Consider the following 24,722-nt stretch of genomic DNA (forward strand, 5'->3'; position numbering starts at 1 on the left):
AATAACCATTTATTGTATCCTATCCAGTATCAACATGTTAGAAGGTTTAGTTTATGAAAAATGATTAGAAGAAACCACATTTATAATCAGAAAGTAGTAGTAAATGAGATAAAAAGAATAGCTATGAAAATTAATGTATCTTAGAAAATGTAAAATAAATGTATTTTAGAAGAAATAAAGAAAATGGACTCAAGAAAAATTTTTGCCTGTTTTATTTTTTAAAAAAGGGAATAACTTCTTTTCCATTTCTATACTATACCTTGTTACTGCCATGTATCACACACTTCCCTTGGAATGTCTCTCTCTCCTTCTCTCCTTATAAGCCTTTAATTTTACTCTTCTCCGTGAAGCCTTTTTTTATAAAAACTATTTCCATTTTTCTCCCTTTTCTCAGTAACACTCACACATACAACACATTACTTGGTACTCATTAGAACATTTCCCTGCATTAGTCACTGTTTTATGCTGTTCTCCTTTGCAGCAAACATGATGGCCTATATGACCTAAACACAGCCTACGCTTTCAGCCCAACTATTTACCATTCCCCACCATACTGTCTACATTCATTCACATTCAATCATTCAGTCAGTCACTCAACTATCATCTAACAAATATTTATGAAGTAGCTACAATATGTTAAGCACAATCTAAAAGCTAGGCAAGCTTGGAGTTCCCCTTGTGGCTCAGCAGTAATGACCCGACTAGTATCCATGAGGATGGAGGTTCGATCCCTGGCCTCGATCAGTGGGTGAAGAATCCAGTGTTCCCAGGTTGCAGACACAGCTCAGATTGGGCACTGCTGTGGCTGGGGCAAGCCAGCAGCCATGGCTCTGATTTGACCCGTAGCCTGGGAACTTCCATATGCCTCAGGCAGGGCCCTAAAAAGACAAAAAAATTAAAGAAAACATTTTTTAAAATAAAAAAAATAAAAGCAAGGCAAGCTCTAGCCATCCTTGACTGCTTCTTACTGCAGGTAAAAGCCATCCTCTTTCACCTCTCTAATCATTTGTTCAGGGTATTCCCTCTGCCTAGAATGCCCTTCCCTCTTTGTCACCATGACAAAACCCTTCTTAGCAATTCAGTGCAACGACTATACATAGTATCCTACATGCTGAGAATATTTTAAAAAAGGAATAAAGTAGAACTTCTATTCTTTGGAGAAAAAAAAAAAGTCTGTAGTGATGAAGACAGATACACCAATAAATAATTAGTAAAATGTGATACATTCTATTATATCTATATAGGATAATTTGGGAACACCAAGAAGAAATACTTAGCCCAGTCTAGCAGTGAGTTAAACTTGCTCAATGCCACTTTTGAAATCTAACAATCCTCTTGCTTTTCTTTATAGCTATACCACATATGCACATGCATTCATAGTGTACAATTTTCCTGATCTGAATCTGATATGTAATCACACTGTAAATATTTCTCTGCAATTTGCTTTTCCTACGAGTATGGTACTTCCTACAAGGTCTGATAAATAGCATTTTAATACCATAATTTAATACCAAATTTCATTATGATTTTTTCTTTGATCTATGGGTTATTATTTAGAACTGTGCTTTATAATTTTTAGTAGTATAGGGGTTCTTAGTTTCATCTTTTTGCTACTGATTTCTAGTTTAATTGCATGAACAGTAAATGCAGTCCATATATTATTCTTTGAAAATTTGATTATATTTCCTTTATGACCTATTAAAATTTTTGAACACTTTCACATATAGTTGAAAAACTTTGCATTGATAGATAGGGCCACTAGATCAAATTTAATAAGGACAATAATCAAATCTTCAGTATTCTTGCAAATTTTCTTGTCTATGTGTTCTATCAATTACTGAGAGAAGTACACTATTTGCTTCAATTTTAGTGAAGTGTAGTTGTTTTACAATGTTGTGGAAATAAGAGTTTTGATTTTTTTTTAAGGCACATCTGCAGCATATGAAAGTTTCCAGGCTAGGGGTTAAATCAGAGCTGCAGCTGCCAGCCTACACCACAGTCACAGCAATACTGGATCTGAGCTGCCATCTGCAACCTATGTCACAGCTTGAGGCAACACCAGATCCTTAACCCAATGATTGAGGCCAGAGATCAAATCTACATCCTCACAGAGACTAGTTGGATTCTTAACCCACTGAGTCATGATGGGAACTCGATTTGTTTTTTAATCCAGTATTTTCTGGTGTACTAAAATGCAAAGTTTTTTTTGAACTTCTAGCCCATCCTATTGCCAAAAACAAAAGGTCTTAAGGTTTCTTCAACAATGGGGGCGGGGCAGATGATGAGAAAATGCTTTAGTTTAGCAGAAAAGGTGTAGTTTTTGATGCTAACTTTTTTTTTTTTTTTTTTTTTTTTTTGTCTTTTTGCTATTTCTTGGGCCGCTCCTGTGGCATATGGAGGTTCCCAGGCTAGGGGTCGAATCGGAGCTGTAGCCACCGGCCTACGCCAGAGCCACAGCAACGCGGGATCTGAGCCACGTCTGCAACCTACACCACAGCTCACGGCAACGCCGGATCCTTAACCCACTGAGCAAGGGCAGGGACCGAACCCGCAACCTCATGGTTCCTAGTCGGATTCGTTAACCACTGCGCCACGACGGGAACTCCTGATGATAACTTTTAAAAAGAGAAACGGGATAACTTTCAGGTACTTCAACTATAAAATATGACTAATAATCATAGACTTAAACCCAACAAGTAGTGAGAAGAGGGTTTCCTACCAATTCACATTTGTCCTGATTAGCCATTCCCTGTTGCCCAGTTACTATTTTTAAAGACCACCCAGAGCAGGCCAATTCTTGAATCCTGTGCCAAAAATAGCTAGATGCCCTCTTTACCATCCACACAATATCAATAACGTTAGAAAATTAACCCTTTTAAGTCTATTTATTTTCTTTTTCCGTGTGGTGACCCGAAACTCTTTTCAGTAACCCAAAACTCTTCAAAGTAGTCAGTTTCACTACACATTACTTTGACAAAACTCACTACTTTACATATAAGATGTATTTACATTTCATCACCAAGTGCCTTCAAGCAATGTTTCTTAAGGCATACCTACATTTGGCAAATGTCTGTTATATATTTTTCTCACTTGGACCCATACCAATAAGGCACAAAAGTTCAATTCTACACTGAACATCTGAAACAACATTAACAACTTTATTATGGTAACATGATCTCTTACGAAAGAGTTTAAGTTCCTAAATTTAAAATACTTTGGAAATCTCTGATTAAAATGTCTATTGGTTTGGCCAGACTTAGTTTTTTGCGGACCTGAGAAAAGTTGAGTTAGAACTCACAATCTGCTACTTAAAAGCCTATGCAATTTCATACCAATTAAAACATAATAATGCTTGCTTTATAGATATACAATGCCATGGATGTGGAAGTTGTTCAACAAATATCTTCCAGGTGTACTAATAGAGTTCAACTGGGGAGTTTCTGCTCTGCTGGCAGAGTCCCAGGCCTAAGAAGATCCTCAGCCTTGCAGTGAAGAGGCTGTAAATGATGAAGTCAATCAAGAAATAACTCTGAATAATATAAATGATGGAATAGCTCCATTCCCAACATTTGGCTCAGGGGTAGATTTCAATCTTTCAAGTCATCGTTGTTCCCTGAGCTTTGATATTTCACTGTTTGTGCCAAATATTCTCTAGAAGAAATGGTTCCCAGTTTTTATGAGTTTCATAGCCAGTTTCTTTCCTATTTCCTTTTTGGTGCCTGGAGATATTCCAACTTGTTGAGATACTTTGATATTTCTTCATTCCTTCCAGCTCTTCTGTTTGTTGCTTTTCTTCAAACTAAGCCTTTTAACATGTTTTTAAAATTTGAACAGTTCCTAATATTCCCACTACTTCTTGGCCTGCTGTTCATAAAGCCTTCACAGAAAGACAGAAACAGATTTCCTCTGGTTGTTCCTCAGGGTTTTCAAGTATTTAACTCTCTTCCATTCTTAATTCCCCTTTTTGTATTGTCCATCTAATTTTTTTAAACACAAATCTTTATTGATAAATTGAGACCAAAATCTCCTTGAACCATAATGCATCAATCTACCTGCTCATGGAAATGAGACCCATCCCCTGATACATCATCACCTCAATATCTGTGAAGATCATTAATTCATGAAAAAATTTCTGTTCATATCTTATTTTTCAAACCTCTATTGAGTTATGAGGGCTTTCACAAAAAGACTGCTCAATTCCTTCAGCATAATTCCATTCTCCTTATTTGTTCATTAAATGCTACTGCATAAAGTTCTATGACTGCCATTTGCAAAGTTATTGATGTTCCTTCAAAAAAGTCCCTAATTTTTATATAATATCTACATAAATCTTTCTCATACTATAATTGTTTACATATATGCTTCTCTTACTAGACTTTTATTCATTTTTACACTCCTGGTTCCTTGCTCAGTACCTGGAAAACAAGAGTGCTCTAAAAATATTTGCTATGTATCTGACTGAATAATGAGTACCTCTCATATAGCCTAGATAAGAAATGAGAAACCAAAAGCACATAGCTTTTGAGAAATAGCAAATGAACACACATAAATGTGTATCTGCTCTAGGGTGAACACTGCCTTGTCCCTATAGGACAAAATTAAAGAACTAGACAACATGATCTAAGACCTTAGAGCTGTGCTAAAACATACATAAGAAACAACAGCACAAAGCACAACTTCAACAAGTAGAAGAAAATGTAATAAATTTCATAACTGGTGAGAAGCAGTTGAATAAAAAACATACATTGAAAGAGAGAAGGAAATTCTTTCAATTTAGGACTGGTGTATGTAAACATACAAAAGCAGGAATTAGTAAACATATGCCAAGTACAGCAAGCAAGTTAGTTGCCAATAAACACTAGATACATGTTTGATACATGCAAGTGGGTTTACAGCAATTCACACAGAAAAAAAGGATTTTTTTTGGTCAGACAGCAAATAATCTTTTAAAAGGGAAATATAACTAGCTAAAGACATATCAAAAAATAACACTAAAAGGGGATGGGGTAGGAAGGGAAACATTCATTCAACCCACAAATATTTAATGAGTGACTATTATGTCCCAGGTACTGTTCTAAGCACCGTAAAACAAAAAGAGATGAATATCTGTATGGAAATAAAAAAAACAAGTAAATTTTATTATCCTAGAAGATGAGAAGTGCTATGGAGAAGAGTAAAGGAAGACAGAAAATAGTGAGTATAATGGTAGAAGCAGAGGTGGCAATTTAGAGAAGGCAGTCCAGGGACAGTCTGACTGAGGGGGCATTTCAGATTATGATTGAAGGAAGGCCACTGGGGGAAGATTCTAGGCAAGCAAATGTGAAGACCCTGAAGCAGGAACATCATTAGTGTGTTTAGGAAGAGCAGGGAAGCCAGTGTGGCCGGAATAATGATAACACTTTGATCCAGAAGATAGGTAAATCTTAAAAAAAACAACAACACAATATCCATGTCAGGAAAGATACAGAGAAATGAATCTTCCTTTCACTTGCTGGTGGGAGTGTAAACTGGCACAGTCTTTTGGGAAGGTAATTTGGCAGAATCTATCACAATTTCAGATATTCATGCTTTCTAACTCCAGTCTACTTCTCTCTCTCTACACACACACACACACACACACACAGACACGCACACGATATATACTTTCTTTCTATACATGTGGACAGTACCCTGTGTGTGTGTGTGTGTGCAGAAATAACTTGTAAATGCCCACTAATAGGAGAATGGTCAAATTAATTATAGCAGTTCTGAAAGTGTAGAGCCCTGCAGTTCCAAGTAGTCCAAAGAGCATTCAAAAGGAAAAGGAGTGCAATAATAGTTAGAATCTTCAGGGTATAACTATTAATGATTACCTTAAAAAGCTGACATTTAAATATAAGATAATAATTAAAACCTACGGCTCTGTTTTCCTCAATGGCTGTGGCCAAAAGTCATGGAGGGAAGTCACAGAAAAAGTCATTATACAAAAGAGACTTTGAAAGGAAGAAATGAGTATAGCTGGAGTTCTAACAAATGGCCTACAGTCATGTAGCCCCCTCTAGTATTGAAGGTCCCAGTATAAAATGCTTCATTTAGGGAGCTGCTGGTGGCTCCATACCCACTCTATAATAATCCAATTTGCTCTAGTCAAGAAATTTAATTATACTCAAGTTCCTAAGTCAGGAGGGTAAAGTTTTGATTAGCATGTCTCTTTTCTCCTTTATGAATCAAGAGACAGATTTTCATGAATAAAGAAGACAAAAATTTAAACACAAAAATTAAAAGGACAAAATAATTTTAATGTGAAGAATATGGGTAAGTTATCAAGAGTAAATAATGAATAAAGTAGTAAAAAAATTTTTTAATAATTCAAATGCTTGATCCAGGTATCTCTTCAGCATATACTATGTAACATGTCTAGTATAGTATGAACTTTCTTTTTTTTTTTTTTTTTTTTTTTTTTGCTATTTATTGGGCCACTCCCGCGGCATATGGAGTTTCCCAGGCTAGGGGTCAAATCGGAGCTGCAGCTGCCGGCCTACACCAGAGCCACAGCAACGCGGGATCCAAGCCACGTCTGCAACCTACACCACAGCTCACGGCAACGCTGGATCGTTAACCCACTGAGCAAGGGCAGGGACCGAACCCGCAACCTCATGGTTCCTAGTCGGATTCGTTAACCACTGCGCCACGATGGGAACTCCTGAACTTTCAAAAATAAGTCAACTCTGGAGTTCCCGTCGTGGTGCAGCAGAAACGAATCTGACTAGGAACCATGAAGTTGCGGGTTCTACCCCTGGCCTCACTCAGAGGGTTGAGGATCTGGCGTTGCTGTGAGCTATGGTGTAGGTCACAGACATGGCTCGGAGCTGATGTTACTGTGGCTATGACGTAGGCTGGCAGCTGTAGCTCAGATTCGACCCCTAGCCTGGGAATGTCCATATACTATGGGTGTGGCCCTAAAAAGAAAAAAAAAATTAAAAAATTAAAAATAAGTCAACTCAGAATTACGACTTCTTTTCAGAGTTGTCTTAGTAAATTAATTTAAAAAATTATATATATATGGCTGGGGCACTCTGAAATTGACAGAGCACTGTAAATCAATTATAATGGAAAAAAATTAAAATCATTAAAAAAAAAAGATTGGTCTCTGGAGCTCCATGATGAGGATATCAAATGCTCTGGGAAACTGTGACAAGAGTCACAATAAACAATAATAAGTAGCTCCGATTAGACCCCTAGCCTGGGAACCTCCATATGTCGTGAATGTGGCCCTAAAAAGCAACACAAAAAAATGCAATAACAAGAGTTCAATACAAGATCTATATTTCATTCTTTAGAATCCAACTATATAGAAATAAAATGGGAGTGACATATTTTGGTCATCAAACATTTGAAAATGATATGGGGATTTTAGTTAATAATACATCTCTTAAAAAAAAGTTAACACAATATTGGGCTGCAAGAAAAAAAAAAAGAGCTCTTAGAAAGTAAGAGTTTCATTATATTCTACTCAGGTCAGAACACATCTGAGGAAATGTTTCAGCTCTGGACTTCACATTCCAGCATGTATGCTGATAAATAAGGCCATCACAAAGCCTGGAACAAAGATGCAACTCGGTATGAAGGAAATGGATGAATGAGTATCCAGAAGAGGGACCAGGACAGAGAACGGATTTGAAAACTAAAACACAGGACAAATGAGTAAAGAAATTAGGTTTATTGAGCCTGAGAGTAAGGCTAGAAAAATAAAGATTAATATGATTATCTTTGAGAATGTAAACAACTGTCAGAAGTGCATTTCACTGTCATCAAAAACTAAATGACCATCTGTAAAGTTTCCCACATCCTAAAAACAGAATCTACTTAATCCTCCCAAATCCTTACTCTCCTTTCCCTCCCAAAGTTCTTAAAAGGATAATGCATGCTCACTGTCTCTACTACCTAAACTCTTTTCAGCAAAGCTAGCAAAATGTTGATATTTACTGAAGCTAGGTGACGGGTCTAAGAGAGTTCATTGTACTATTTTCTCTAATTTCTGTATGTTTGAAAGTCTTCATAATAAAACATTTTATTAATAAAAGATCATTCAACTTATAATTCCCTTCGGTTCTCAACTAATTTTAACATAGACTTCCTACCCCTAATAAATCTGCTCTCCAAGAGTACTACTGGGCCTGCCAATTACCAAATTCAATGTTCTCACCTCAGCTCTGTGCCTCTCCCAAGACCTCAACTTGTGATACCACTCTGCTCAAGCCCCTCTTTTTTTTTTTTTTAACTTCAGGGGTGCAGGTATGGCAGATGGAAATTCTCAGGCTATGGATTGAATCCAAGCTATAGCTGCTGGCCTACACCACAGCCACAGCAACACTTGGGCCATGTCTGCTCATAGCAACACTGCTGGATCCTTAACCCACTGAGTGAGGCCAGGAATCAAACCTGTATCCTCATGGATACTAGTCAGGTTCGCTTCCACTGAGCCACAACGGGAACTTCCAGCTCAAGGCCCTCTTGACAATCTCTTCATCCTTGGCTTCAGAAAACCATTTTTTTTTTTTTCTCATTCTGTTCCTAACTTACTCACTCTGGGGTTCTTTTCCTGAGTCCATCTACTGCTCAAGCTGATTCCTCCAGATTCTTAATACTCCACCTCCTCTTCTTATTGCTGTTCTCCTGGGAAAATCTCAACTATCTAACATCTGTCTAGCTACCAACTATGGTAATTCCCAATATCCAGTCACTATCATAGATTTCCCATACTCATAATAAAAACCACTGTCTTCCATTATAAAACGGTTCATCTTTCTGTGTTTGCTACCTCAAGTAACAGCATCACCATTCAAGACAGAAATTTTGGAATTATCTTAATTTCTCTCTTTTCTTCCTCACATTTCACATTGTATTCATCATCAAATCCCACAGAGTCTATCTCAGAGATGTACTCTGGGATAGTCCATCCTTTCCATCCTCACAGTCTAAGTTCAGAATCTCATCTATTCCCTTAAATAAATAGGCAGTCTCCTAACCCTGTCTCTGCCAATAGTTTCTCCTCTGTCCAATACACCCTCAATACCACCCTGAGAGTCATCTTCCTAAGATACAAAACTGATTGTGTTACCCTATGCCTAAAAACCTAGGAATGCCTCACTGTATATAGTAGCATACTAGGCCCTTCATTATCTGGCCCCCACTTATACCTCTAGCCGTATTTCCTCATACACAATCCCACATATATAAAATGCACTGAATTTTTCACTTTCTTCTGAAAATGTCTGGCCATTTCACAATTGTGCCTTCTTTCATGCTGCTCCCTCTGTTTGGCATGCCTTTCCCATACTTTGTACTTAGCAAACTGTCACCACACTTCAAGATGCAGCTTCCTTTATGGGATTTCCCTTATCATTCTGCCATTGAACAACAAAAAAATTGAGCATCTATCAATAAGACATGAACCTTTTCCTTAAGGAATCCATATTCTCATTTCTATTCTTTTAGTACTTTGTTCCATATTGATATTATGGCATTCATCACATTATCCTATAGTCATCCCTTCATATGTCTCTCCTCCCAGCTAGATCATGGGAGGTTTAAAGGCATGACCACTGCCTAATTATAATTAACTCTTTGACTCCCCAACATCCATGATGCTGACTTAATCATGTGTTGAATGTCTATGGTGAGTGGGAACCTGAAAAAGATGCTTTCCAAGATCCCTCTGAATTCTAGTATTCAAAAACTCCAACCTAAAAGCAGCATTTCTTAGTTGTGACTTAGCTTAAAACCTGTACCAAATTCAACTAAAATGCTTAAGATACTTATATTGATTCCCATTCCAAACTTACTAAAGAAGAAACAGAATTACTGCTATAGCTCCTTGTTTTCTAGCTAGAGAGGAAGCCACTCAAGTGCTTTGTAATCACTGATACTCAAGTATCATAGTATTAAGGTAAGTAATGTTACTACTATAAAATCATTTCAAAGGTTAGTAACTGAGGCACAGAGAGATTAAGTAACTTGCCTAAAACTATGAAGTTACTGGAGTTCCCATCGTGGCGCAGTGGTTAATGAATCCGACTAGGAACCATGAGGTTGCGGGTTCGGTCCCCGCCCTTGCTCAGTGGGTTAACGATCAGGCAATCCGGTGTTGCCATGAGCTGTGGTGTAGGTTGCAGACGTTGCTCGGATCCCGAGTTGCTGTGGCTCTGGCGTAGGCCAGTGGCTGCAGCTCCGATTCGACCCCTAGCCTGGGAACCTCCATATGCCATGGGAACAGCCCAAAGAAATAGCAAAAAGACAAAAAAAAAAAAAAAAAAAAAAAAAAAACACTATGAAGTTACTATGTGGAGGAGCTAGGATTTGAACTCAGGCAGTCTAATTTCAAGGCCCATGATCTTAATCAGTTCATTATTCTGCTTTATCCATGATCTATTTAATAACTTAAAGCTCCCTTCATTAAAAAACTTGAACTTTCTGCTAGACCTACATGAAGAATGAGGAACAAATCTTTCTTCTCCTATCTTGTCTCTAAGAACAAAACAAAGCCATTTTTCTCTAGCTTATAACTAGAATGAAAATAAATAACAAGAATTTAAAATATTAACATTAGATCCAAAATAAATATCTATACTCTTACCTCATAGGTCCATAGTTCAGTATGACAAATGCCAAAACTATCATCACACAGATGGCTCTTCTCTTCGGACTAGGAACTTTAAGCCTCTGGTTCTAAAGAAAACGACCACATTAAGCACAATTGAACTTCAAATCAACATCACAAAAAGCGACATCTAAGATAACAACTCTCCTTTTCACGAGTTATGTGAATGCTTAAACAAACAAGCAAACAAAAAACCCAAATGCAAACGTGAGGAAATAGTACTGTTAAAGACTAGAGCAGAACCTTCCAAGTTTTGTTTTCAGCAGAGAGAGAGAAAAGGAGAGGAGCAGGAAAGAATATAGCAGTCACCCTGCTGCACAGGCCCCTTCACCCAAAAGGAAAGAACTCAAAAATTTTATATTTGCATGGCTCTTCAAAGAATACTGAGGTATTTCTATGATTTGTCTCCTTCTTAAATGATTGTTTTCAGTAACATAATGAAATATTCCCATGTGCTCAGGGCAAGACATAAAGAGCAATGAAAGAAGCCCTACTCTGTAGGCAGAGGCATCTATTCAATCCAGGACAGCATTGCAGTAGGAAAGCCTGAAAACAGTAGATTTCATGAACAGAAATGAGGAAATTAACCTTGTTGGGACCAGCAGAGCAGCAAAATACAAAACATAATAGTAGTCAGGTGAACAGAGAAAACATTCAAAATTTTTAACTTTGTGTTGTTTTCTTTTTCAAAAGGGAAGACCTAGTGGGACTACTTAGAAGTCTCAATATGATTCACTTAGTTTAACAAAAACAAAACAAAACAAAACAAAACAAAAAAACCAGGAGAGAAAGCTAGAGTTCTATTAGTCATGAGTGAGGAGACACCTGGGAAAAGGAGACAACTTTGTACGTAGCTTGGGAGGTACAACTCAAAAGCTCCTCTTTCCAATACTTTATCCTTACTACAAATGTTTTTGGACTTACTGTGCCCACCTTTTCCTAGTACTATTATTTTACACAATTTAATTTAAAATGTGGAGTTGCCTTCGCGGCTCAGCACTTAACAAACCTGACTACAACCCGTGACGATGTGGGTTCAATCCCTGGCCTTGCTCAGTGGGTTAAGCATCCGGTATTGCCATGAGCTGTGGTGTAGGTTGCAGATGTGGCTCAGAGCCTGTGTTAATATGGCTGTGGCATAAGCCAACTGCGGTAGCTCCAATTTGACCCCTAGTCTGGGAATTTCCACTTGCAGAGGGTGCAGCTGTAAAAAAAATAAATAAATAAAAATAAAAATAAAATAAAAATAAATAAATAAATGTAAAATTTTCAGTTGACATCTCAGACAAAAAGAACCCATTATCCCGGCTCTAGCACTCACCTCTGATACAACTTCATCCAGCTGCCGCTTCAGTGATCCATTCTCTTTCTTCAGCTTCTCATTTTCCGAAAGAGCAGCCTTTAACCTTGCTTCTAACCCTAGCATGTATTCTTTCTTCTTTTTGCGGGACTGACAAGCTGACTCTCGATTTTTTATCATACGCTGTTGTCTTCTTAGCACAGCAATCTAGGAAAAGTTACAGCGAATCAGAATATTTGAATTTCAGAATCAGATCAGATCAGACTAGAATATACTGATTTTTACAGTTATTTTTAAATGAATTATTCAAAACATAGGTTATTCGTTCTTTTTAAAAACACTACTCAAACAAGTCAAATTATTGAATAAGGCCTTCTAAAACCTAAATGTTAAATGATTTCTTCTTGTGTTTTCTAAGGTTTATTGATCTTCCAATTTTCCCTTTAGAAACATTACATATGTATGTATGTATTTATACACTTTAGAACACAGGACCTGAATTGACTATTTTTCAGAACCATATGTCCAATTACTTATAAGACCACTTCTACTTGTAGAGTTACCATCGTTTTAAATTCACAATGTGCAAACTGAACCAATTATCTCCTTCTACCTAGATTTTTAAAAATCTGTTCATCTCATGTCGGTGGTAAGGATCTCTCAGGATATAAAGAAAAGGTGGGACCATTAACCTATTTTCCCTCATCCCCTAAATTTACTCTCTCTCTCAACCTCTCATTTACTTGCTAAATATGTATTGAGGATATGCTAATGAGCAAACTTCTTCCTGAGAAAGTGTGTCTCAATCATTCCTTTCTATTTCCACTGCCATTCTTCTAATACAGGCACTCGTTAACTCAACTCTAGACTACTACAATAGTCTCTCCTTTTAACTGGCTTCAGTCTTATCCTGTCTACCATTTCTAAGATAACTTCCTTCCCCTAAAAACATTTCAACCTTGCTACTCCATTGCAAAAGCAAGGCAGTCATGCTCTAGCTTTCAAAATCTTCCATAATGCGACCATCTCCTACTGCCCTAACCTCACAACTATCTACTCCACACTCTCCAATCTTATCATTTAAGGCTACTCCATGATCTCCACACATATCTAACTTATTCCTTTAATCATATTATTTATTCCAATTTGGAATCTGTCTCCTCTACTGAGCTAATTCTAAGAAACTTCTAAATTCTAATTATGATGAACCACTCAGAGCTTTAATTTTTTTCTTCATTTCTTATGCCCTTATAATTTGGAAAATACACCCGAACACTTTAACCATCTAAACTGTCAAAAATGTTGACTCTGGAGTTCCCGTCGTGGCGCAGTGGTTAACAAATCCGACTAGGAACCACGAGGTTGCGGGTTCGGTCCCTGCCCTTGCTCAGTGGGTGAACGATCTGGCGTTGCCATGAGCTGTGGTGTAGGCTGTAGACTCCGCTCGGATCCCGCGTTGCTGTGGCTCTGGCGTAGGCCGGTGGCTACAGCTCCGATTCGACCCCTAGCCTGGGAACCTCCATATGCCGCGGGAGCAGCCCAAGAAATAGCAACAACAACAACAACAACAACAATAACAACAACAAAAGACAAAAAAAAAAAAAATGTTGACTCTCTCTCTCCACCTAGATTTTATACCTTAGAATCCAAAACTATGTAATACTCCCCACAAAATCTACCATAATCAAAACTTATTGAGCAAAATTAGTGCTATCATACTTTCTAAACTAAAGTGTGGAACCTATTTGTTTTAGCATTAGGCTAGTTCATTTGGGGGAGATGGCGAGATAGCAAAATTAGGTCCATAAAAAGCACCAATATTAAAATTTATTACTGTAAGTATACAGATAACTAAATTACTGACCTCTTTATTTTTAAGAGATTTTTTAAAAATAAGGAGTTCCTGTCATAGCTCAGTGGAAACAAATCTGACTAATATCTATGAGGACACAGATTCAATACCTGGCTCACTCAGTGGATTAAGGATTCAGCGTTGCCATGAGCTGAGGTGCAAGTCACAGATGTGGCTCAGATTCCGAGTTGCTATGGCTGTGGCTAGGCCAGCAGCTACAGCTCCAATTCGAACCCTAGCCTGGGAACCTCCATATGCCGGGGGTGCAGCCCTAAAAAGACAAAAAAAGAAAAAAAAAAGTATTTTACTGTGATTTAATAACTCTTACTGAGATGGATAAATAAAACTTAAAAATTTAATACTGATTTCTTTTGAAATAACAAAATTCCCACCCTAGACTAAATTTACTAGAAAGTGAGGTATACCAGAGCCAACCAAGCATCTCTCAGCACCAAAGTCAACAACCTTTCAATCAGAATCTACCAGAATAGAAACAGTACATGCGATATCAAAAAGAATATTTTTTCATTTTTTTTAAGTGAAACTTCACAAGAATGCTGACTTACATAACCAACAATCTATAAAATTTCCATGTGGAATAACTCTCCCATTCTTCAATAATTCTAAATGCACACACGAACATACACACAGCAATGGTAAAACCATGATAGACTGATTATTCGTCAATTTCAAATTATTCTCGGAACAATGCTGCTTTATTCAATCTACTATTACTCTTAGAGATCTTCATTGTTACTGAGAATGCCAGGGTCCATAATTAATACTTGAACACTAGAGTGCTAAAGTGCACAGTATGCCGAATAAGCACATAAAAGAGAAGGTTCCCAGATGGAAGAGTTTATACTAAAAGTTAGATAAAAGGCAATCTTATTTTAAAAGCTAATTAATATATGGAATTTGGGGAGGCTTACAGATGGCAAACCGTTTAATAAATTTCAAACAAAGATTAGGGATTTCTATAAACAATAAAAGCACCTGCATATTATACAGCATAAAGTTTCAAAGGTTGTCAATGCACGTGCCTCATACTGAAAAAATGAAAACCATCTGTAGCCAAATATTCTTTCCTTCCCATAGAGGAAGGTACAACATTTCTGAAAATGCAGTCAATACTCACTAGTAGTAGTAAATACAAAAGATAAATACAGTAAAAACATATAAAAATCCATAGGAATCACAAAACATGAAGTTCCAACTTTACATCTCAGAAAGCTATCTTCAGCTATATGAATAAACATTTATTCTGTATTTCTAGACAAAAACTATATATAATTTTCAGATTAAATACACATACATATTGTTTGATTTCTTGGTGGGGGAAATACTTTACCAGAAAGAAAGGATTACTGCTGTAAAACTTGGTTATGATGACCGCTGTACAATTATAAATGTAATAAAATTTATTGAGAAAAAAGAAAAAAGGATTACATTGTAATTACTGTTTTACAAACTGATTTTTTGGTTTTGTTTTTCAGGGCCACACCTGAGGCATATAGAAGTTCCCAGGCTAGGGGTCAAAGCAGAGCTGCAGTTGCCAGGTTACACCACAGCCACAGCAACAATGGATCCAAGCCATGCCTGCAACGTATACTACAGCTCACATGACAATGGATCCTTAACTCAATGACTGAGGCCAGGGATTGAACCTGCATCCTCATAGAGACTAGTCGTAACCTGCTAAACTACAATGGGAACTCCGTGATTTTTTTTTTTTTTTAATGACTGCACTTGTGGCAAATGTAAATTCCCAGACCAGGGATTAAACCCAAGCTGCAGCTGCAACCTGTGCTGTGCCTGTGGCAATGCCGGATCTTTTAACCCACTGTACAGGGCCAGGGCCAGGTGCCTCCGAAGCAACCTGAGCTGCTACAGTCACATTCTTAACCCATTGGGCCACAGCAGGAAAGCCAGTAAACTAATTTGTACATACAGTGTATCATGATTAACTCTGACAGGCCATGAGGATAGCAGCATACTATTTAAATTATCTTGATGTTCTATAACACATTTTATTAATCTCTTCTTGTTGAAATTTGTATAGTTTTTAAGATTCTTTAAGATAAATCTCATCACTTAATACTGTTAGAGAGTAGAAGAGCCAAGGCTAGATTTAGGACCCTTGGTTCCAAGCCAGTACTACTTACACAACAGCTCCACATTGTTTTTAAATACCAAATAGGAAGTCTTGCATCACAGTATGGAACTCTAAACTCAGTGAACTGTGTGGTTACTTTAATTATGTGCCTGTTTGAAATTGAAGGCTTATGGAACTGCTTGTATCTGAAAGGTTAATCTCCTTTGTTAGCAGTCTGAAAACTTAAAATCCATTCTGTGGCCTACTCATCAATTGACACATCTCCCTTATGGCCGTATCAGATGATATGACATGACTGAAATGTGTGAACAGCCAGCCAGACCCTGCTTCTGATCATCCTGTCTTCACATAAATCTCCCACCAAGCATTGTGCCTTGGGGGAAAAAAAGAAAGAAAAAACTCCACAGCTGCAAAATATTCTCCCTTTAGTGCCACTGCACTATAAAATATGGTGTTTAATTATTAAACATTTATTTGACTGTAAGAAAGACTCTCATAAAAGGATAACTTTCACAAACGGACAAGTACTTTTTGAAGGTTGGATCCATTTAAGAGTCAAAATCCTAAACCTCTCTGCATGATGTTTTTTAATTTTAAGTTATTGACTGCTATTGACTATAAGATATTATGCTCTCCTTGCAAAAATAGGCTATTTAGACCCTTGATTCTGTGATATTGCTAAAAAATGAGCTTCAGAGTTCTGAATGGCTATAAATTAAAGATATTAAAATAATTTGTTTTCTCTTTTTAGCCCGCACCTGTGGCATATGGAAGTTCTCAGACTAGGGGTCAAATTGGAACTGCAGCTGCTGGCCTACACCACAGCTACAGTAACATGGGATCCGAGACACATCTGCCATACTGCAGCTCTCGGCAAGGCCAGATCCTTAACCTACCGACCGAGGCCAGGGATCAAACCCACATCCTCATGGATACTAGCCAGATTCTTAACCTGATGAGCCACAATGGGAGCTCCTAAAATACGATATTTTAATGCTAAGAAATACATTCCAACATCTCACACAAATTCAAGACAGACCAAGTACTGATAACCTACAGGTGAAGGAATCACCGACTTACTACACATCTATCAGTTCTAATTCTCTTTTTGCTGAATCTTTCCCTCTAAACTGAAAAATGAAGTACTGATTAACCTCTTCATCATACAAAAAAAATTTTAATTAAATTTAAAAAAGAAATACACTTTGTCTGCTTGAAACCGATTTAAAAGCCAAAGGAATAAATTTCCTTACATATTTCTTTTAATTTACATATCACTGTCTATCATAGTAAATATATTTATAACTATATCCTTAGTAAGGTGTATACTTGTGATAGAACATGATAGAAGATAATACAAGAAAAAGAATGTGTATATATACGTATGACTGGGTCACTTTGCTATATAGCAGAAATTGATACAACATTGGAAATCAACTATATTAAAAAATTTTTAGAAAAGGTGTATAGCTAAAATCATTGACAAACTTAATTAGTGGCTAGCTTATTTTAAATATTCAAATAAATTACATATTTTAATTTGATTTATCTTAAGAATCTTAAGTATACTCCTTTTCCTTGTAAAATTATTTAAAGCAGAAAAACATAATTTTTACTTATACTACCTTTTTTTCTCAAATCTCACAACAGAAAGTCAAAATTTCATTTTTACTCTCTACTAAGCTGTGTGTGTGTGTGGTATAACAAGTTCCTACTCACAAAAAAAATTAAAGTTTTTTTTAAATTACATTAAAGATGCTTCATTACTGGGAACCTGAGCTATTTAATTGGGAGAGTCAAGGAAATAATTTTTGCCCTGCAATTTCCTTCTCTCTTTTTTTTCTTTCCTAATGAAGAATGTCCTGTGACATGTAGTATGATTTCCAGAGTGAGAAAGGATAATAGACTTAATCCCTGCTAGATTATAGATCCAGGCTGCCCTATTTGATCTCATCTTCTGAGTGAAAAGAAAAAGCAACTAGTAGAGACAAAGGCAGGAATATCTACCAGATGCCCTTAGGAAAGCCACACTGTGGGCAGAGCCTCCTGAAGGATTGGAGGAATTTTAGTCCCATGCATAAGGATCTTCAAAGATCCGCAAAGGAGTTTCCTGTGCCTTCAGTTATGGACTCCTCTGCTTCATAAATCCCTAGAAATACTTGGTGTAGCTCCATAAGAGTAACAGTAATTTAGTCACTAAACAACAACACTGGAAATCAGGAGTTCTTAATGCTTGTCCCAGCACTACAATAAATTAACTGGAAGATCTTGGAAAAATCACTTCTTCTCCAAGGGTCTATTTAAACATTAATAAAAAGAGGGAGTTAGACCACAACATGTTTTTGAAACTATTATAACCCAGTATCAGGCAGTATGAAAAACTCAGTGGATCACAACAGACTTTTTAAAAATTGACAGGCTTTTAAAAAAAACCACAGGATAGAATAAAAGAAAAGAGAAGGCTTTGTATGTAGTTCAAGAGATTAGCTCTTGTTTCATTAGACTGTGTATGTCGAAAGAGATGTAAAATACATTTCTTACTGTGGATTGTGGGCAAAAAGTTTAAAGCAACCACTTTAATCCTCTAAAGGTCTCATCCAATCCAAAAACAAAACGGTTCTAGTACTGCTGTTAAACATGTGTACTTAATTACCACGCAGCACAATAATGACTATTGTATCATAAAATATGGATAAGATTAAGTTTGCTGTTTTACTTGATACTAGTTTGTTCAAATAAGGTCAACCCTTTTTTTTTTTTTTTTTTTTTTTGTCTTTTTGTCTTTTGTTGTTGTTGTTGCTATTTCTTGGGCCGCTCCCACGGCATATGGAGGTTCCCAGGCCAGGGGTTGAATCGGAGCTGTAGCCACCGGCCTACGCCAGAGCCACAGCAACGCGGGATCCGAGCCGCGTCTGCAACCTACACCACAGCTCACGGCAACGCCGGATCGTTCACCCACTGAGCAAGGGCAGGGACCGAACCCGCAACCTCATGGTTCCTAGTGGGATTCGTTAACCACTGCGCCACGACGGGAACTCCCTGTCAACCCTTATTATACTTTGTCTCTCAACTTAAAACCACTTGCCTGAAATTTTTTTTTTTTTTTTTTTTTTTTGGTCTTTTTGTCTTTTTAGGGCTGCCACCAGCCTACACCAGAGCCACAGCAACGCCAGATCTGAGCCACGTCTGCAACCTACACCACAGCTCACGGCAATGCCGGATCCTTAACCCACTGAGCAAGGCCAGGGATCGAACCCCCAACCTCATGGTTCCCAGTCAGATTTGTTTCCGCTGCGCCACGATGGAAACTCCCGAAATTTTTTTAAATTAAGAGAATACATTTGCAGAGGGAGAGAAAAAAATCATGCTAGACTAAGAGAAGGCATAGGCTTGAATCCTAACTCTATTATAGCAGGTCATGTGATTAAGGTGAGGATCAAGTGAGTAGTGGACATAAAGGTTTTTTTGTAAACTGTAATGTATCATACACAGAAGTTTCAGTAAAAAGAAAGAAACTATAGCTATGAATAAACTGGGAAGGAGGCAAAAACTCTTAATTTCAATAAACAATGTGCTATCCAGCTGCCCTAACAGTACAACTGAAGTAATACTGAAAATACCTGTCCTCATTCCAGTGCCTATTTCACATATTTAAATTTTAAATACCAAACTGAAAAAAAACAAAAAATAAAAAATAGACAAAATCTGGAAATCTCATTTAATCCCTATAAAAGCAGAAAAACAGAGTCTAAGAATAAAAATCTAATTCACACTCCAGAGAGATCCCTCCGTCTGCTCCTTATTCTGTATTTACCAGGACTTCATTCAACTCAAAAGCCCTCTAGAAGGTTTTATGCACTTAGAAAGTGTTCAGTACATACCACTGTATCCGATTAGCCATTTAAGCAATATATCCTTGGCTGAAACATTTAATCAACTGATTCATTCAATGGTAAAATGGGACTAAAGCCTACTTTACAAGGATTTTGTGTGAATCAAATAGGACTATGTGGAAACAAATATGAAGTACTTACCAAAACTGTATTAGAAAACAGCTGAATTTTTCAGAAGTGTCAAAAGGATAAAGGCTGTGAAAATGTTCTAGATTAAAAAAAGTGTCAAAAGGATAAAGGCTGTGAAAATGTTCTAGATTAAAAAAAAAGATAAAGGCTGTGAAAATGTTCTAGATTAAAAAAAGGTAAATGTTCTAGACATCTAAATGCCTGACCCTAAAAAAAATTTTTTTTTAATTTTAAAAATGGAGTTCCCGTCATGGCACAGAGGAAACAAATCCGACTAGGAACCATGAGGCTGCAGGTTAGATCCGTGACCTCATTCAGCGGGTTGAGGATCCAGTGTTGCCATGAGCTGTGGTGTAGGTCGCAGATGCGGCTCAGATCCTGCATTGCTGTGGCATAGGCCAGCAGCTGTAGCTCCAATTAGACCCCTAACGTGGGAACCTCCATATGCCACCAGTGGGGCTCTAAAAAAAGCAAAAAATAAATAAGTAAAATAAAAATGAATAAATAAAATAAATGCCTGACCCTAGACTGAATCCTGTATTGGAGGGGAAAAAATTCAACTGACAAAACTGTGATATCGACAGTTGATTAAAGTATTTTACAAAGGTTAATTTATGAAGGTGGTTAACTGTACTATGGGTATGTAAGAGAATATTCCTATTCTGAGGATATACACATTGAAATCCTTAGGGGTAAAGGACTATGAAGCATATAACCTACTCTAAAATAGTTCAGAAAAAAAAAGCTGTGTATGTGTGTGGATGGAGAGACAGATGGGCAGATAGAAAGAAAGAACTAATATAGCAAATGTGGTTAAATGTTAACAATAGGTGAATCCAAGTAAAGGCACGTGGGTGTTCTCTTCACTTTTTCTTTTGTCACCTTTTCTAAAATTTGAAAATTACTACCATATACAAGATCTAATACACATGTACACACACACCCACAGGGTGGTGGTACACACTTAACACTAGGGAGTTACAGGAAAGACACAAAGATATTTTCCTTTAGAACCCATAATCAACAGGGTAAGAACTGCAGAAAATATTAACCATAACAGGGTTTAATCTTTGAATACCATTTGTAAACCACCTTTAACCAGTCAAAAGCCCTCTTTTATTAACAATTAATATTCTTCCACTTGGCAATATATAATATTTTATACTTGTAAAGTAGTAAGTTTTCAGAGGACATACACCTTCAAGAATAAATAGCCACTGATACTTTCACGGAAATAATTTGACATTCTCCTTTGTAAAATTACTTATTTTGTACATTTGACTGTTGTGTTAACTCGCATTTTTCTAATTTGTCACACTTTTACACTAAAAATTGTTTTTAAAAGACTGAAAAACTTGAACACAAATATTCAAAGTAGGATCATTCATGACTTCCAAAAAGTAGAGATCACCCAATTGCCCATCAATTAATAAATGGATAATCCAAAAGTAGTTTACCCAAACAATGCAATGTTATTTGGCCATAAAAAGAAGTACTGAAACATGTCACAACATGAATGCACCTTGAAAAATATCCTCAGTGAAAGAGGTCATAAACAAAATCTATATACTATGTATATAATTCCACTGATACAAAATGTCCAGAATAGGCAACTCATAAAGAGAGTAGATTAGTAGTTGCCAGGGGTGGGGGAGAGCAGAGATGAGGAATGACTGCTAACATGAAGAGGGTTCCTTTTTAGGGTGATGAAATATTCTGGAATTAGACAGCAGGGATAGTGGTGATAACAGCAGCTCTGGGAATATACTAAGCAATCACTAAATAGTACATTTTAAAACTCTAAGATATATGACTTTTAGCTCAATTAAGCTATCAAAAAACCATCCATGAGGAGTTCCCGTCATGGCTCAGTGGTTAACTAATCTAAGAACCATGAGGTTGCAAGTTCGATCCCTGGCCTTGCTCAGTGGGTTAAGGATCCGGCATTGCCATGAGCTGTGGTGTAGACTGCAGACGCGGCTCGGATCCCTCATTGCTGTGGCTGTGGCGTAGGCCAGCAGGTGTAGCTCCAATTGGACCCCCTAGCCTGGGAACCTCTAGGTGCGGCCCTAGAAAAGGCAAAAAGATAAAACAAAACAAAAAAAACTAAAACATCCATGAGTTCCTATTGTAGCTCAGTGGAAACAAACCTAACTAGGATCCATGAGGATGAGTGTTCAATCCTTGGCCTTACTCAGTGGGTTAAGGATCTGGCGTTGCCGTGAGCTGTGGTATAAGTCACAAATGTGGCTCAGATCCTCAGCTGCTGTGGCATAGGCCAGCAGCTGCAGCTCAGATTCTACCCCTAGCCTGGGAACCTCCATATGCCTCAGGTGCAACTCTTAAAAAAACAAACAAAAACTACATAGGAAGCTATGGACTATCTTTCCAGACAAAGGCTCACACACACAAAAAGTATTACAAACAATTATGCCAAGAAAGGAGTGAGGTGAAGAGAACTTGTTTATGGAAAAATGAAACCTATCTATGGGCTCCATTAAGAAACCCTGTGACTGTCACTCTCATACTCTGTAAGTGGAAGAACAAATGAGAATTTCCCCAATGTGAAAAACTAAAAAACACATAAACAAACATTTAAAAAAATAAATCAAGTTCCCACTGTGCCTTAGTGAGTTGAGAATCTAACTAGTATCCATGAGGATGTGTGTTTGATTCCTGGCCTCCCTCAGTGGGTTAAGGATCTGGTATTGCCGAAAGCTTTGGTGCAGGTCTTAGATTCAACTTGGATCTGGTGTTGCTGTGGCTGTGATGTAGGCCAGCAGCTGCAGCTCCAATTCCATCCCAGCTGGGGAACTTTTTATGCCATGGGTGTGGTGCTAAAAAAGAGAAAAGAAAAACTACCTACTTTCTGACTCTCCAATTCCAATTCCAGGAATTTCTCCTACAGATAAACCTGTACATGAACAAAATGAAATAAGCATCAAGTTATTCTTTTTTTTCTTTCTTTTTCGGCTGCCCCATGGCATATGGGCTGGGAATCAGATGGGCACCTCAGTTGCAACCTATACCACAGCTGCAGCAACACCAGATCCTTTAGTGCAGGACAGTGTTCATGCTATATTACCATTTTCATAAATTAGGTAAATAAGCAAAAAGACAAATACTCAATATATTAAAGAACTGTCTCATTAACTAGTAACAATGACTGCTTCTGAGCAGGGGAACAAAATGGCTAGAAAGCATCTGGGACATGGGAGGACCGTCTCCCTAAGAATGAGTTTGCGGAGGCAGGTTAGGGAAGAAAAATCACAGAAAGGAGAGAAGCATTTATTTATTAAGACACAAATCAGCATCCCTCTAAAAATAATTACATATTAACCTTATCAGGATGCCAAACTTTAAAATACAGAATAAAGAATGCTTAAGTAGGAGTTCTCCTGTGGCCCAGCAAGTTAAAGATCTGGCATTGTCACTGCAGTGGCCTGGGTTCAATCCATGGCCTGGGAACTTCCATATGCCATAGGTGCAGACAAAACAAACAAAACCTAAAGTTGCCACAACATAAATCCAACCTAATGCAACACATCAGAATTTAAAAAAAAAAAAAAAAAAAAAAAACCTGTTCACTTACCATTCCAAAGCTACTGTAACCACAAAAGAGATTACTTGCCAAATTCTTTATTCAAGATAAATTTTTAGAAGTCCCCAAATCTCCATCTAAAGAGGAACTGCAAATATTTTAACAAAGCATGTTTTTCTTTTATTTGCTGAGTCCCTGGTAGCACAAAAGCCAAAACGTAGTCAGTACAGAAGTAATTTTTTACTAGAATCTGGAGAGCTTTTCAGATCTCCAAAACTTCCTGTTGAAGATCCCTCTGCTCTGTAGCCTAAAGAAATATGACCTCAATGTCTTTGCTGTTAGACAATTTAGTTACTCTAAAGTATCTTTCCTTTATCTTCTTAGATCTAAGATAGTCACATAATTTAAGGATATTCAGCTCATGCTTTGACCTAACAGAGTATCTATTCTTGGGTGTTACAGACAAAATAAGCCACTTAAGTATCAGTAGAAGTTACACTTTTTTTTCTGAAATAGAACACAGGCACTCTCTATTTTTCTAAGATTCCCTCCACACTCTTTGCATTGTAAATAGATTATTTTAGATTCATATTTTTCTGGAAGATACTCCTTTAGTGGGTCCCCTGTGAATCGTGCTACTACATGTCTTCCTGGGTACAACAAGGATACCCAGGAAGAGGCGCTGACCAATCTTCACCCAGGCCATTTCTCAGGGTTGAAACCTTGAGAGATGAGGTGACATCTCCCTCTGGACAGTAAAGAAACTTGCTTACTGCTTGCTGTAAAGGCAGGCAACTCCCAAATTCAGCATGCCGCCACTACAATAAAGGAATACTATGGGCACAGCACCCATCTATCTGAGCCAGTATCACATCACCTCCATGCTCACAATAACACAATACCTGAAATCTTGAACTTAACTGTATAACACTGTCTCCATTGAGAAGAAATACAAAACTTCAATTTACTCTGTTTGCCAAGGGAATCTCCATCACAACACTTCTAATACCTGAAGGCTGGTAGAAATGGATCCCTCCAGCACATACCTCCTCATGAAGGCTCTAGTGACTCAGGGGAGGGACTCCCAAAGGGTAGGAACTGGGATGGAAGGGGTCAAGGCCACTAAGTAAAGAAACAGATAGAGGATCCAAAGGAATAAAGGGTCTAGAAGATGCTCAATGAAGTAAATGGGCTGATAAGAAGACCGGGGCCTCCTGTCAGTATAGACTATATCCCTTCATCGGCCTTCCCA

General features: G+C 37.5%; 1 protein-coding gene across 6 annotated transcripts in view; it reads right to left on the reverse strand.

Moving 5' to 3' along the window:
• ATF6 (activating transcription factor 6) overlaps positions 1-24,722 on the reverse strand; it is a 214,878-nt gene that overhangs the window by 156,304 nt on the left and 33,852 nt on the right. For all 6 annotated transcript variants that reach the window (XM_021089515.1, XM_021089512.1, XM_021089510.1 and 3 more), the window contains exons 8-9: positions 11,961-12,146; positions 10,616-10,707 (exon numbers count right to left, since the gene is read on the reverse strand). In XM_021089515.1, coding sequence (XP_020945174.1) covers positions 10,616-10,707; positions 11,961-12,146 — 278 coding nt within the window. The remainder of the gene's footprint in view (positions 1-10,615; positions 10,708-11,960; positions 12,147-24,722) is intronic.

Source organism: Sus scrofa, chromosome 4 (assembly GCF_000003025.6).
Source record: "Sus scrofa isolate TJ Tabasco breed Duroc chromosome 4, Sscrofa11.1, whole genome shotgun sequence".
Taxonomy (NCBI): Eukaryota; Metazoa; Chordata; class Mammalia; order Artiodactyla; family Suidae; genus Sus; species Sus scrofa.